Source organism: Festucalex cinctus, chromosome 18 (genome assembly GCF_051991245.1).
Source record: "Festucalex cinctus isolate MCC-2025b chromosome 18, RoL_Fcin_1.0, whole genome shotgun sequence".
Taxonomy (NCBI): Eukaryota; Metazoa; Chordata; class Actinopteri; order Syngnathiformes; family Syngnathidae; genus Festucalex; species Festucalex cinctus.
In genome coordinates this window covers 21,694,233-21,710,114 of record NC_135428.1, presented here as the reverse complement: position 1 = coordinate 21,710,114, position 15,882 = coordinate 21,694,233, and the positions used below count along the sequence as shown (strand labels likewise).

The 15,882-nt window shown below is 37.1% G+C and overlaps 1 protein-coding gene across 5 annotated transcripts in view; it reads left to right on the top strand.

Moving 5' to 3' along the window:
• usp25 (ubiquitin specific peptidase 25) overlaps window positions 1-15,882 on the top strand; it is a 267,458-nt gene that overhangs the window by 141,548 nt on the left and 110,028 nt on the right. For all 5 annotated transcript variants that reach the window (XM_077504218.1, XM_077504216.1, XM_077504215.1 and 2 more), the window contains 2 exons: window positions 1,604-1,690; window positions 12,351-12,488. In XM_077504218.1, coding sequence (XP_077360344.1) covers window positions 1,604-1,690; window positions 12,351-12,488 — 225 coding nt within the window. The remainder of the gene's footprint in view (window positions 1-1,603; window positions 1,691-12,350; window positions 12,489-15,882) is intronic.

Here is a 15,882-nt window from a genome sequence, read left to right as displayed (position 1 = left end):
ATATATATATATATAATGTTCAATAAACTTCAAAAGTTATTTGGAAAATAGATATCAGTATGTGCAGTTTAACAATATAAATTCATATCACTTGAAGATTACTCATGGAGTTCCCCAAGGGTCTGTTCTAGGCCCTAAATTATTTGTACTGTACATAAATGATATCTGTTGTGTTTCAAAAATATTCAATAGTGTATTATTTGCTGATGACACAACTCTTTACTGTTCAGGAGAAAACTTGAAGCAGCTTCTGACTACTGTGGAGTACGAATTGAATACAATAAAAAATTGGTTTGACATGAACAAATTATCATTAAATTTAAATAAAACCAAGTTCATAGTTTTTGGCACTAGACAAATCACTCATCAAGTCAAAATTATGGTGAATTCAATTGAAATAGAAAGGGTGTATGAAACTAAATTTCTTGGAGTAGTTATAGATGATAAATTATGTTGGAAGTCACACAGAAAATGTCAAAAGGATAATGTCAAAAATCATCGGGATACTCTATAAAACTAAGGATGTTCTGAATATGAAATCATTGTACACATTATATTGTTCACTATTATTACCATATTTGACTTATTGTGTGGAAATCTGGGGAAATGCATATAAAACAAATACTAAATGTTTTCAAGTTGCAAAAACGAGCCATAAGAATTAGAAATTGATCAAAATATAGTGAAATAACACATTCACTATTTATTAAATTAAACACAATGAAATTTTAAGACTTAGTTGAGTTTAAAATAGCACAAATAATGTATAAAGTTAACAACAATCTACTCTGCCACAGTATTCAGAAGCTATTTGAAATGTGTCTATAAAAAAAACAAAACAAGAACAAATATTAAGCAAAGGTGTGTTTCTGTAAGAGGTGTTCATTTGTGGAATAGTTTTGGTAATGACCTGAAAAGATGCAAGTCAATCGTTGATTTAAAAAAAAATAAAAATAAAAATGTTCAAAAATAAAGTTCAAGAGTATTATTTGGATCAGACGTGAACCGGTACAATTGCAGAAATGAAATGAAATGTTATTTTGATTGCATTGTGAGGGTTGTATGTGTGAGTACGATGATATATTGTTGCGGTGTGCGCCTAGGGGGTTCATGCACATGCGCTATTGGCAATTGTACATGTTGAAGTGGAGTTCTCCACATGAGTATTATTGTACGTTTTTTTTGTTTTTTTTTGTTTTTTTATTGTGATGTGTTAATTTACGATTGAAATAAGATGTAAAGAATAAGGGGTAGGATTAGATACGTTTTTAACTTCTTCCTACTCCCTTTGGACATGTAAACCATTTCTAATGAATGTTATGAGTTTTTTTCGTTTTCTTTCTCTGTTTTTACTTGCTATTTGTTTATGTTTATATGTTATGTTTAATTATTCAATAAACTTCAAACTTCAACTTTTGGGAATAATGGAGGAAGCTAGAATACCCGCAGAAAACCACACGAGCTTGTGCAGAACATGCAAACCCCACACACAAGAAGGCAAGAGTAGGGCATTCTAACTGCTTAATGTTTTCTGATTATTATGGTTCAAAGTTTCCTTCTGGTGGAAATCACTAATGTATCTTCATTCAATTTCCACCCCCAGTCTCTGTTTAACCTGCTTGAGTTCCAGCGGCTGGTGCTCAATTACTCTCCACCAGCCAGGGCCCATGACCTGCCTCGAAACCAGAAGGTAAGTGCTCTACTGCTTTACTCCTGAAACAATGGAGATGAAAGTATGAATTGCAAAGTCAGGGCCGAGTATGTGTTTATTAGCGAGATAAGTGATTTTTTTTTTCAAATAGGTTGTAGGTGTAAACTTGTATTTACATTTGTTATAATTTTCTTTTGTAATAGTGTGTTATGCTACTATGTAAAAAGACCCTTTTCAAAAAGTATATATCATGGAAAAGTTCATTTATTTCCATAATTACATTCAAAAAGTCCAACTTTCATACATTATAGATTCAGGGCCCACAATTTAAGTGATTTCAAGAATTCATTTTGTTTATTTTACATAATTTGGGCTTCCATTTGATAAAATCCACAAAAACAGGATTTCAAAAAAATTGGATACTGTGATGAAATCATCATGTATACTTCTCAGTGGTTTGCTTGTAATGGATGGATGGATGGTATTTTCAAAACGTTATGTCATTCTTCAGTAGTTGGTTGGGATTGCCTTTGCCTTCATCACTGCCTCGTGGGCCCTCATTTTCTTTCCTCTTGATAATACTTTATTGTGGCCCATCATTTTCCTCCAGTAATATTGTATTATCAAGACAAAAATTCGGGCCACCAAACCCAAAAACAAAGACCTTACAGCTAGGGCTGTCGCGATAAGCAATAAATGAATTGATTGCAGGATAATAAAAAAACTGACCTTGGTAAGTTTGCCTGGCACGATAATTCTCTTCCATGTACGCGCGTTTGTTTACATACGTTATCAACATTCGCGCTGGTCGGTCGATTCTCTGTCAGTCACTGGGTAAAGCGGCTTTTTTTTCTTTCTATTCACTCACTCACACACACGCACACAAACATGGTCCGAGCAGGCGGGGAAGTTAACCCACGCTGCCTGCACCGACGACACTCGGCCACCCGGAGCCCCTAAAGTGGCTTTTATAACCAGTTTAAACATTTTGGTTCGCATGTGTCCCATCGGGTGTTCATAAACATACGCAATTCTCTTTCTCATTTGTGAGCTGCTAATATCCATGTATCATTATTGCTAGAAGCACACCGCAGCTATCAGTGTTGTTTTTTTTTCATTGCTTGTGCTTCGAAGCCTGCTGAAAAAGCAACACTCGCTATGTGCGCGCACCCTCGCAATCCTGTGCTGCTCAGTGAAATACGTGCTTTACCAAAGACACTGGGTGGGTAATAAGTAGGGATGTAACAATAAGGGCAATATCATGATTGTGATATTAAAACTGCCACAATATCGTCGCTGTCATGTTCACAATATTTAAAAGGAACACATTTGTTAAAAAAGTCAGATTGATTTCCATTTGTGCAGTTCTAGCACCCTCTAATGGCTACTTTATTAGTGCAATTTAATTTTCATTAGGGATGTTTTGGCCTTCTATGTTTAAAATCTATGCTAATCGTCAGATGAAGGGGAATGTAATTGCTTGTGAAGCGATCAATGTGTGCTTGCATGAGCAAATAAGTGCCTCAATATTATTAGAGATTGTAGGTGGTTTATATGCATTGCTGTTATGTACAAAAGCACAATATTGTGCTTTTTTGGTATGAGCTTTTTTTTTTTTTTTTTTCTCACAAGAATGTGATCTTTTTTAAATATCCTGATAATTATCGTATCGTGACGTTCATATCGTGATAATATCGTATCGTAATGTTTGGATATCGTTACATCCCTAGTAACTTCCCCGTCACGACTGACTCCTAAACCACGCTTAGCTTATTGAGGAGTGAATCATCTTGATACACTCTGGGAGGCGGGTGCTGTGCCAAAGTAGTTACACCCGAAAAAAATTGTATCCCCTTCTGCGGGTATGCATGTTTTTCAACAAACGCATGAAGAAGACATGTGTTTTTGAGTTTTAGAAACAAGGTTTTGTAACAAGTAAAGAATATTTATCGCAGCTAAACAAAAGAAAAGCAAGAACACGCTCGCATTTTGCAATGGACTCTAGGTGCGTTCAATGACTACGCATGCAGTCGGAAATCTAAGTATACGTAGAAAAAGCACAAAAAACGACTGATGAATGTCAATGTTTTTTCGGTTTTCTTCCACATGGTTGAAGTTTAAGGTTAGGGTAAGGAACAAGGAACATTTAAAAAAATAAAAAATAAAAAAATCGCCACTTTTATGTGGTAAAACTTAGTTGTAAGATCCCGAGGTAGGTGAGACAAATTTTTTCAGGGGAACTACTTTGGCACAACAGTGGCGCATCAGATGCAGCGTGAGGGCCGCTGAATAGTAGGGAAAAATAACGTGGACAAATGGAGCTGGTATCACAGCCGAATGCAACTGCTCATGTGTGGGAATTATTTGGATTTATTGTGGGAATGCTGAAAGCATTTGGTCTGATTTGCACCAAGCCCCATTAGCTCACCTGGTAAGTAACTTCAGTGAGGTTGCATTTTTACACCCAAGCCAGTGTTCGAACCTCGGTGGGGATTTTTTTTTTTTTGTCACCCCCAACTTTCATTTCAGACATGGATATTTTCCAATTGTTTCACATAAAACAATTAATGTACTAAACCTCAGTGCATCCATCAATTATGTTAAAAAAAAAAAAAAAAGGAAGTTTAAATAGGAATGAGTGCAGCAAAGGAGGAAGTTTAAATAAAATAGTGCTGTCAAACGATTAAAATTTTTAATCTGATTAATCACACTTTTTAATTTTGATTAATCATGATTAATCAGATAAATTACTTGCGTATTTGCGTAATATGAAATAAATACAAAATGCCATAATATTTTGACATTAATGCATTTTATGATCTGAATGTCATTTGCAAACATTGATTAAATGCATGTACGCAATTGCATGCATGCGTGTTTTGCTCAAAACGTAACAGCATCATATCAAATGGGTGCAATTCAGCAATTATTAATTAAACACAAATTACTTTTGTTTTATCTAAAGTCCCGTCTGGGTGTTTTTTAAAGCGAAATTTACCACCGAGCACACCAACTGGAGTCATTTAGGAAATGCCGTGCATTGACCTAATCATTGACCTGCGCAGCCTTCAATTTAACCATCCGCCGTTACGTTCAAAGGCTCAAGTGCGGTAAAAAAAAATAGTGAGATTAATTTGCGTTAATACATGATTAATGCGACAATTTTCTGATTAATTAATCTATTAACGCTTTAACTTTGACAGCCCTAATAAAATAATAAAAATAATGTCACAGACTTTATTGCAGCTGTGGTGGTGGAGTGGTTAAGTTCTTTGTCCAGTAGTAATCAGGAGGTTGTGGATTCAAATCCAACCTCTGACTGTACATACTTCTTCTATTTTTTTTTTTTTTTTTTTAGTTAAAACTAAAATCTCTTGACAGCCACTTGCTCTTGTTATAATTGTAAAATACATATTGAAACACGTGTCCCAAATCAGCACTGATAACTTTCAGCATCAGATGACACTTGAAATTACAAATACGCCAATTTGCTCTGATGCTCACTCATTCAGCAGAGTTTTTGAGCCAGACAAGTTAGGTCAGTGGATAGCTTAGTTGCCTGCCGCACCGAGAACCTGGGTTCGAATACAGTGTGGGTAACTCTTTAGTAGGAATGCAATATTTAATACTAATAATTGTCACTAATAATTATTTCACATCCATTACTTTTGATGTCATTTGTCATTATTAAGTTTTGTTTCTATATTATCCGTTCTATATTTCATACACAAGGCAACTCAACGTTCTTTACACAAGGAAAGACAACACATCAGTATCAACAAACACAGTAGTTAACATTCAGAGCAAAGAAAAGAAAACAAAAGTAGGTTACATTGTTAAAACCTTATATACCTTTATATACCTTTATATTGTCACACCACCTACATGTCTGTGATAGCTGAATGGTTAAAGCAATGGATTGTCCCGCAGGAGATCATGGTTCGAACCCTCCTTGGGAAACATTTTAGCACAACTTTGATTTCACATAGTAGTCATTGTATAATTCTTTATAGTTCTTTATTCTTTGTAATAATTTGACACAAAATATCTTCACAATAGTGTTTTTGTTAGACCATTTATGACTGAAAAAGTTTTAAATGAGCAATTCACATTCAAACCCAAAAACGTTGAATACTTTGCATTTTACTCCTAAACACGTGTACATGTTAGTTTTTTTTTTTTTTTGTTAGTTTTTTTATTTTTTTATTTTTTTAAACACAACAATAGAGAGAAAGCTTTGACAAGCAGCTTGACAGAAAGTGGCGGCTCGACAGTATCGATACCGGATCGATACTGGCACTAAAATATCGATCTAATTAGTTTAGTTTCAGTTTGGCTCAACTTTGTAGTAGATTGCATGAACACATACAGTATTGTACTCAAAAAATATTGTTTTGTTTGTTTTGTTTTATATTTGTTATTGTTCACTACAATTACAGAAAATGTCACAATCATTTAACTGCAAGTTACTACTTAATTACTAGTAATACTACTACTGTTTCTACGACAACTACTACTACTACTATTATTACTAATAATTAATAGGTAATTACCTTGTAATTTTCATAGTTTCTTTGTTTCCTTCATGAGCATTCAGCTATTAGCATTCAGCTTTAGCATTCAGCTATTAGCATTCACCTTTCACAATTCCCATGCGATTTCTCCAGAAATTGCTTAGTCTAATTTATTATATCATTGTCATTATATAAGTTGAAAAATTATATGAAAACTGCAATATTATCGCAATAATTTCTGGGGCAATTTATTGCCAAGCAAAATTTCTTATCGTGACAGGCCTACTTACAGCAAGCATCATGAAAACCTGTGCCAGTGGTTAAGGGATTCCCAACCAACTACTGAAGATTGACATATTCGTTTGAAAATACTATCCATCCAACCACTGAGAAATCAATATTGTGATTTTTGCACAGTATTCAATTTTCTTGAAATCCTGTTTTTGTGGTTTATATGAGCGGGAAGCCCAAATTATGTAAAAATGAACAAATAAATAGTTAAAATCACTTGAATTGTGGGCCCTGGAGCTATATTCTATGAAAGTTTGACTTTTTGAATGGAAGTATGGGAAAACATGAACTTTTTCATCATATTAAAATTTTTTGCAAAGGGTCTGTATACCTTCCCCTTTCGGCCTGACCATATTAACTCTTTTACTACCGCACGTTATCAAAAAAAAAAAAAAAAAAAAGGGCCTGTCAGTAGGTTTGACAGTTTCTGTTAGTAAACAAACAATTCAAAATGGGCGCCTCCCATGGCTCAACCCACACGAGCTCAACGTTCACACCCCCTGCCTCTGCCCACCGACCCCCTGCCTCTGATCACTCCAATCACTCTACTCGTGAACAAACAACCCGTCTGCCTACACGCCCCCCGCCGCTCCAGCCACGCCCACTCCCAACCCCCGCTCTGCGATTGGGTGGAGGGGGAAACAACCGTCTGTCCACAGACACCACCCAGAAACGTCCCGTTGTTGACAAAACAAACACAAAATGGTAAAATATAAGCTGGAGGTTGGGGGTAAATTAAAAAAATCACAACCATACATTAACTTAAGCCTAGAGGAGTAGACTGAGAAGGAGTTAAAGTGTGTGCATCCTGTATTTAAAAAGTGCCTTTTCCAGAGTGAAACTGGCAGACAGAGCCTTTAATATGACCAAGGCTTTGATCTATTTCATCAGATTTCGTCATGTTTCATTGTAATTTCATACACCGGCAGCCCATTGAAAAGAGATACAATGCTGCCATTTGCTGGCCATAGTGAGTGAGTGTTTTTGATTCCACAACCCATTGACCAGGCAGCGCTGCGCTTAGATGTTGCGCTGCCCATTGTTAAAAAAAAAAAAAAAAGTAGTTGACGTGATTTAACGTTTATGGCGGCATACATTGTGATTTTACTAATCGTTATTAAACATTTTTGGTAGTCATTTAAGTGGTTCTCTCCCTGTCCTCTCCATCTATCTTTAGCAATTGCATACTGTAAATTAGAGATTGACCGATATAGTTTTGTCAGGGCCGATACCCGATGCCGATTCTTAGTCATGAAGGAGGCCGATAACCGATATTTGAAGCCGATATTCATTTTCAGTAAAAGGAAAAAAAAAAAAAAGATGCTGGTTTATATTGGTATCATTTATTTATTTATTTTTTAAATACAAGATGTATTTTTTGGCTTATTGAACACTTTTAGAGTTGAAAATGTCAAAATGCTTTTGTTTTTGTCTTAGACAATATACTTCATTTTAAATAAAAAAAAAAATGGTCAAGGAGCTCCCAAGGTTATCATTACATCTTAAAAAGTTAATCAAGTAAATCTATATAATTTTCTACTGTAAATATTTTTCCCAAATTTAAAAATACCTGAAATCTTAAACTTTCAGATTTCGTTGTTTTAGTGTTGAACAAAAATAAAAGGTTCAGAAGTTTCCCAGGGTCAGCAGCAGCTCTTATAAAGTTAACTGAAAATTAAAAAAAAAAAAAAAAAAAAAAAAAAAAAAAGTTCCCTGATGTTAACTCTTAATGCCAAACGTTATCCAAAAAACAACCCCTACAGTGCCAGCCGATTTTGAGCATTTTTACTCATCTTTCAAGGCAAACAAAATATTGTGTGCTATGACAACATAGACACGGATACCATATGAAAGATTGGATTCCATTCTTTCATTAGGAAAAAAAGTATGATTCTATGATGGCTTTTCAATTTGGGGGTAACAAAAAACCTCATAAGATTCTTCCAGGAAAATTCCCTCCATGCCCTAGAGCAGGTTGTTGTTTGATGAATCATCCACATTTTAAACCAATCTTCATCACTGATATCTATATTGAATTCAGTTTTCCACTTGTCTTTAACGTTCAATATAGTGACTCGTTCCCCATTCATTAGTACTTTGTACAATGACAATATAATTCTTAAGTTACTACTTTTATACGCTTTAGTCATAATTAGAGTTAAAATGGTTTTAGCTTTACCTTTTATCGGCCGTCAGATTTTGAAAAATAGCCGAATGTCTATCCCTACTGTAAGTTCCACTGCATTAATGAATGGACTTATCGAAAGCACGTGGACAAAAGACTGCCGAATTTGTATTCAAACTAAAGATAACTGATCAACTAAAAACACGAATCGTGAAAGGAGCTGAGGAATTGGCAGCGCTTGAGAGTCAACAGTAATTCACAATATCACAACAACAACAACAACATCACTAATTACCCAAAGCTGGAGTTGTATATGATTACTTGCTAACTTTGCCAAGGCTAACTCTTGTTTATACACATGCATTGATAAACATGTATTGCTGTTCCCGTTTGAATGTAAAAATTGTCTGGCTCGAATTCCGTTTGGACATTTGTTGTCACAGTCAAGGCTACATGATAAGGCTGTATTGTGGCTACAATGAAACTGCTGTCAATACGCAAAATGGGGTTGGTGGTCTGGTTCCTGGAATGTGGCTGGCGTGGGCCGCTCCGCTGGGTGAGCTAGGCTGGGCAGCGCACAGGAGTCATCAGATCGACAACGTGCTAGCAACCAGTGGTGCTACCTGACCAGAATCGAGGCTGAAATTGCTTGAATTGCAATGGGCAGAATGCAAGCCGATCTACTCTTCTGGAAAGCACAACATGTGTGAAAGCTGAACTAAGGTCAGCGAAGACCCTACTGGTGAAAGAGAAGAATTGCGCTTGCCTTGGCTGCTCGCCTGGCAGGGTGGCCTGCTGGTGGCGTCTGGGGACAGACTCACCAGTTCCAAATGACTGGGACTAGCCACAATCTACACACGGACATTCAAGATGAACTGAGCGAGCAGTGTCTGGGATAGTATGGGATGGATAACGATAAAAATTAATGACTATTCTAAATAATGTATATTATTGATGCGTTATAGTAATGGTCGATGGGGACGGGTCTCGAATAAGCTTCGGCTTCTACCCGTCAGCCCTTCTTTCGGATGTCAATTTTGCAAATGATGTGATTGATGTAAGCTGTAATGTGTCTGAAAGGGAAAAAAAATGAATAAACTAAACTAAATGTGTTTGTAATGACTGCTTAAAATTTTGTTCAACATTTTTTACTTCCTTATTATAAAACACACCACACTGTATGAAACAATACAATTAGCTGCTTATACTACCCCTAGCAAAAAGGTTGGAATCACCAGTCTTGGACGAGCACTCACTCAGATGTTTTATTCTGTAGATCAAAAGTATGAAACAGTTGTAAGGTCATTCCAAAGTGCAACATCTTGGCTTTCAGAAACACTAAAAGAAATGAAGAAAAAACATTGTGCTGGTCAGTAAATGTTGCTTTTATAGAGCAAGTGCAGGGAAATAAATATGGAATCACTCCATTCTGAGGAAAAAAATATGGAATCATGAAAAACAGACAAAGAAAAAACAATCAATACACATCACTAGTATTTAGTTGCACCACCTCTGGCTTTTATGGCAGTTTGCAGTCTCTGAGGCATGGACTTGATGAGTGACAAACGGTATTCTTCATCAATCTGGTGCCGACTCTCTTTGATTGCAGTTGCCATATCATCTTTGCCTTGCTGTGGACCTTTTTTTTTCTTTTTTTTTTTTCTCCCAATTTCCACCACAGGTTTTCAATTGGGTTGAGATCTGCGCTATTTGCAGGCCATGACATTGACTGGATGCGTATTTCTCAAGGAATGCTTTCACAGTTTTTGCTCTGTGGCATGATGCATTCTCATCTTGGAAAATGATTTCATCATCCCCAAACATTTTTTCAGTTGAATGGATAAAAAAAAACCTGTCCAAAATGTCAGTGTAAACTTGTGCATTTATTGAAGATTTAACCACAGCCATCTCCCCAGTGCCTTTGCCTGACATACAGCCCCATATCATCAAGGACTATGGGAATTTTGATGTTTTCTGTAGGCAGTCCTCTTTGTAAATCTCACTGGAACGGCACCAAATAAAAGTTCCAGCGTCATCACCTTATCCAATGCAGATTCGTGATTCATCACTGAAGATAATCTTCATCCAGTCATGCACAGTCCATTATTGCCTCTCTTTAGCCCATTGCAGTCTTGTTCTTTTTTGTTTAAGCGTCAATGATGGTTTCCTTTTAGCTTTTCTGGATGTAAATCCCATTTCCTTTAAGCGATTTTGCACAGTTCTGTCACATACATTGACTCCAGCTTCCTCCCATTTCTTCTTTATTTGTCTTGTTGTGCATTTTCTGTTTTCAAGACATATGGCCTTCAGTTGTTTGTCTTGACGCTTACCCGGGATTTACACCGGATGCGGTTGCGGTGCGTTCCGGCGACGCAAGCAATTAGATGACATTCATTCAAATGGTGCAGTTTACACCGCTTGCGTGTGCGTTGCGTGTCGACTGCGTCTCAGCTGCGGCGTGCCGCAGCCCTTCCGCAAGGATAGAACTATTTTTGCCGGACGCCGCAGCGGTAGGCCTCCGGCAAATGGTAAGCTAGCACAAAACACATCGAGCGGGACAGGAAGACCGACGCAGTTTCAAAATAAATTTCCGGTTACCTTTCACGATAAAAAACTCGCCAGCTCCTATTTCGCAAGCATGCTAGCAAAACGTGATGTGGGCGTAGACGGGCCTGGAGTTAACGTGCGAGGTGCTCATTCACGGTTTAGACACCAGCGAACATGGACGAGGAGAGGTTTATATTGGAGGTAGAAAGCCACAAAATAATAAAAGTCCACCTCTCTTTCTGCTTCTCTGTTGAGCACAGACTTTCTGTGTGTTTGTCGTTGTTTTTAATGCCACATGATCGCGCGCAGTCACGCGAGACACGGCGGGAAGTGGTCGGCGACGGAGCTGCCGGATCGCAGCTGTGCGGAGCCGGTGTGGATTGGCCAAAAAATTGATGCGTCCGGAGCACGCAGTCAAGACGCACCGCACGGCAGCTGCACCGCACACGCAACCGGTGTAAACCCGGGGTTAGATGTCTTCCTTGGTCTACCAGTACGCTTGACTTCAACAACCTTCCCATGCTGTTTGTACTTGGTCCAGATCTTCGATACAGCTGACTGTGAACAGCCCACATCTTTGGCACCCATACGTGTTGAGTTACCTTCTTCAAGAAGTTTGATAATCCTGTCTTTGGTCTTAAGAGACATCTCCCTTGTTGGGGCCATGATTCTTGCCAATCCACTTGGTCCAGCAGCCCTCCAAGGTGTGATAACTGCACTGTTTTTAACTGCTGACTAACAAGCAGATGTAATTTGAGGCAGGTGGCCAATTAAGGAAAGGAAATTGACTGGGTGTGTCCTTATTTTGTGATTCCATATTTTTTTCCTCACAATGGAGTGATTCCGTATTCATTTCCCTGCACTTGCTCTATAAAAGTAACATTTACTGACCAGCACAATGTTATTTTTCTTCATTTCTTTTAGTGTTTCTGAAACCCAAGATGTTGCACTTTGGAATGACCTTACGACTGTTTCATGCTTTTTATCTGAGTTTGATCTACAGAATAAAACGTCTGAGTGAGTGCTCGTCCAAGTATGGTGATTCCATACTTTTTGCTAGGGGTTGTATATACCAGTACATTAAATTGATGTAAACATTGTACACAATTGAGGTTAGCATGTTGCCATGGACCTCAATAGCTGTTCCATTTTCTCACATGGCCACTCTGGATGATTGATTGCCCAACCAAGCCCTAAATTCTTTATTCATGTTGCTTTTAAGGAACATAGGAACCTTCCCTTCATGCAAGAGCTGAGAACACTCTTCTCTCTAATGGTTGGGTCCAAGAGGAAATATGTGGATCCATCACGGGCAGTGGAAATCCTTAAAGATGCCTTTAAGTCCAGTGAGTCACAACAGGTAAGCCATAACTTGCTAAAAACATGGTTGTCTGCTATCAATGGCATAACCAATGTTGAGAAAACTGTCATGAAATGCCACTGGTGAAGAATCACTAAATCAGGTGAAATGTGACTTGAAAAGGGAGAAAAGTAAGAGAAAAATAAATCAAGAGTAAAAATAATAAAAATAGAATATTGATAGGTCAAATAAAGAAGTCTTGGCATTCGCTCAAGGAGAGATTGCAAATTAATTGTTTCTGTAAAATTCAGTCTTCAGGGCGCCAGGATCCCACCTATAAAGAAAAAGAAAAAACAATCACATGTTAGTGCACTGGTTTAGCAACTACACTTATTACACATACAAATATGAAATAACACAAAAACCGCCAACCTGCAAGCTTGTATCCCACTGAGGGGCGAACGTTTGCAGAGCTAGCGAATGTGGATTTCTCCTCAGGGTTTGTTTAAGGTCTCAACGTTTGCTGATGTTCTCTAGACAGTTTTAATGTTTTTTCTTGTCGCAAATTCTTTTTTAAAATTTTACATTTTTTTTTCAAAATTTATTTGCAACAATAAACACCATAAAAACATTAGACGAACGTCTGGTAAATGTTTACGCCTGTATCCCATTAAGGCAAGGCAAGGCAAGTTTATTTGTATAGCACATTTCATACACAAGGCAACTCAATGTGCTTTACATGAGGAAAGACAACACATAAGCATCAAGAAACAGTAGTTAACATTCAGAGGAAGAAAAATAAATGAAAATTGGTTACAAACTAACAATCTTAAAACATTGTTCAACAAACTTTAAAAAATTTAACATAAAAAAGTTTAAAATGATAATGATAAAAATAAAAATAAAAAATAAAAAATAAAAATAAAAATAAAAATAAAAATAAAAATAAAAATAAAAATAAAAATTAAAATTAAAATTAAAAAAACACTTAATTAAAGCTGTTTAAAAGTCCATAATCAAAGGTATAAGAAAAAAGCAAAGTTTTTAACCTGGATTTGAAAGCATTTACACTCGGGGCTGACTTCACTTCTGTTGGTAGCCTATTCCATCTGTGTGCAGCATAATAGCGAAATGCAGCTTCACCATGTTTGCTTCGAACTCTGGGTTCCACTAGTTGGCCCAAGTCTGTAGATCTCAGAGCCCTGCTGGGCTTGTACTCAATCAGCATTTCTTGGATATATTCAGGACCCAAACCATTTAGTGATTTATAGACGAGTAGCAGAACTTTAAAATCGATTCTACAGCTGACAGGGAGCCAGTGTAAATCCTTAAGTACTGGAGTAATATGTTCTGATCTTTTTGTTTTGGTCAGAACTCGAGCTGCAGCGTTCTGAATGAGCTGCAATTGTCTCATGTTCTTTTGAGAGAGTCCAGTCAGAAGACCGTTACAGTAATCTAGTCTGCTGGAGATAAAAGCATGGATAAGCTTCTCTTGGTCTGCCTGAAGCATGCAGTCCTTCAGTCTGGATATGTTTTTCAGCTGGTAAAAGGCTGTTTTAGTGATAAATTTAATATGATTACTGAAGGTCAGATCTGAGTCTATTAATACCCCAAGATTTTGAACTTGGTCTTTAGTTTCTAAAGACAGTGACTCAAGCTGTTTTTTAACAGCAATCCTCTTTTCTTTATTGCCGAAAACAATGAGCTCCGTTTTGTTTTCGTTCAGCTGAAGGAAATTTTGGTTCATCCAGTTGTTAACTTGCTCTAGAGAATGACACAATGCGTTAATAGAACTGCTGTCATTTGGGGACATAGATAAATACAGTTGTGTGTCATCTGCATAACTATGATAGTCAACATCGGTGTTCTGGAGCATTTGACCCAAAGGTAACATATACAGACTGAACAACAGGGGTCCAAGGACTGACCCTTGAGGGACCCCACATATCATGGCCTTTCGATCAGATTCAAAATTTCCAATGGTCACAAAGTAACTCCTTTCCTCCAAATAGGACCTGAACTATTTAAGGACTGTTCCATTTAATCCCACCCAAGTTTCCAGCCTGTATATTATGATCAATCGTGTCAAATGCTGCACTGAGGTCCAACAAGACGAGCACTGATACCTTCCCTGCATCAGTGCTCAATCTTATATCATTCAGTACTTTAATCAGAGCTGTTTCTGTACTGTGATGAGGTCGGAAACCTGACTGGAATTTATCCAAAAGTCCGTTTAAGCTAAAAAAATTGCTGAGTTGATTAAAAACCACTTTTTCAACTATTTTAGTTACGAAGGGAAGGTTTGCGATTGGTCTATAATTTGCTAGCAGGGAGACATCCAGTGTTCTCTTTTTTTAGAATGGGCTTGACGGCGGCTACTTTCAGACATTTAGGAAGTTCACCTGATTGAAGTGAGCAATTAATTATTTGTTGTAAATCGATCTGAACAGATTTCACAATGGTTTTGAAAAAGCCAGATGGAATTGTGTCAAGACAGCTCGTGGAAGGTTTCAATTGCTGAACCAAGTCTACTACAGTATTTTGATCCACTGAGTCAAATTCTGTCATGGTAATTAAATTATTCCTAGGTGATTTTAAGTGCAGCATCGTTTTGTTATTTTGCTGGTTTGTAACAATGTTTGACCTGATGGCTTGTACTTTTTCACTAAAGTAGCAGGCAAATTCATTGCATTTATCTGTTGAGAGGAGTTCTGGCGCTGTTTGATTTGGGGGATTTGTAAGTTTGTCAACCACGCCAAATAGAGTGCGTGTATTGTTGAGGTTCCTACTAATAATTTCAGAAAAGTGTTGTTGTCTAGCTATTACTAACTCTTGGTTAAAATGACAAAGACATTGTCTGTACAGGTCAAAATGAACTTGGAGTTTAGTTTTTCTCCACTTTCGCTCTGCTTTTCTGCATTTAGATTTCAAAGTCATTATGTTGGTAGTACACCTCCAAGGTGTTTTAGTTCGGGATGAAATGGTCTTAGTTTTAGGAGCAACAGCATCCAAAACATTTGAGATTTTTGAGGTGAATTCATCCAGAAGTTCATCAACGGTCTCTGCATTTACAGTTGGTGATGCAGCCATTAATTCCATAAACATGTTGCTTGTATTCTCATTTATGTACCTTTTTTTAATCGAGACAGTAGTTGTTTGAACTTCTGGGATTGTTTGTAATTCAAAAAACACACAGGAATGATCTGAAATAGCCAGATCTTTCACCTCAACAGATAAAATGTCAACACCTTTAGAGATGACGAGATCAAGAATGTGACCTTGATTGTGTGTTGGACCTTTTACATGTTGTGAGAGACCAAAAGTATCAAGTATATTACAAAATTCTTTGGTATTTTTATCCAAGTTGTTGTCAACATGAATGTTAAAGTCTCCAGTTAAGACCAGATAATCATAGTCGGTACAAATTACTGACAGCATTTCTTCAAATTCCTCC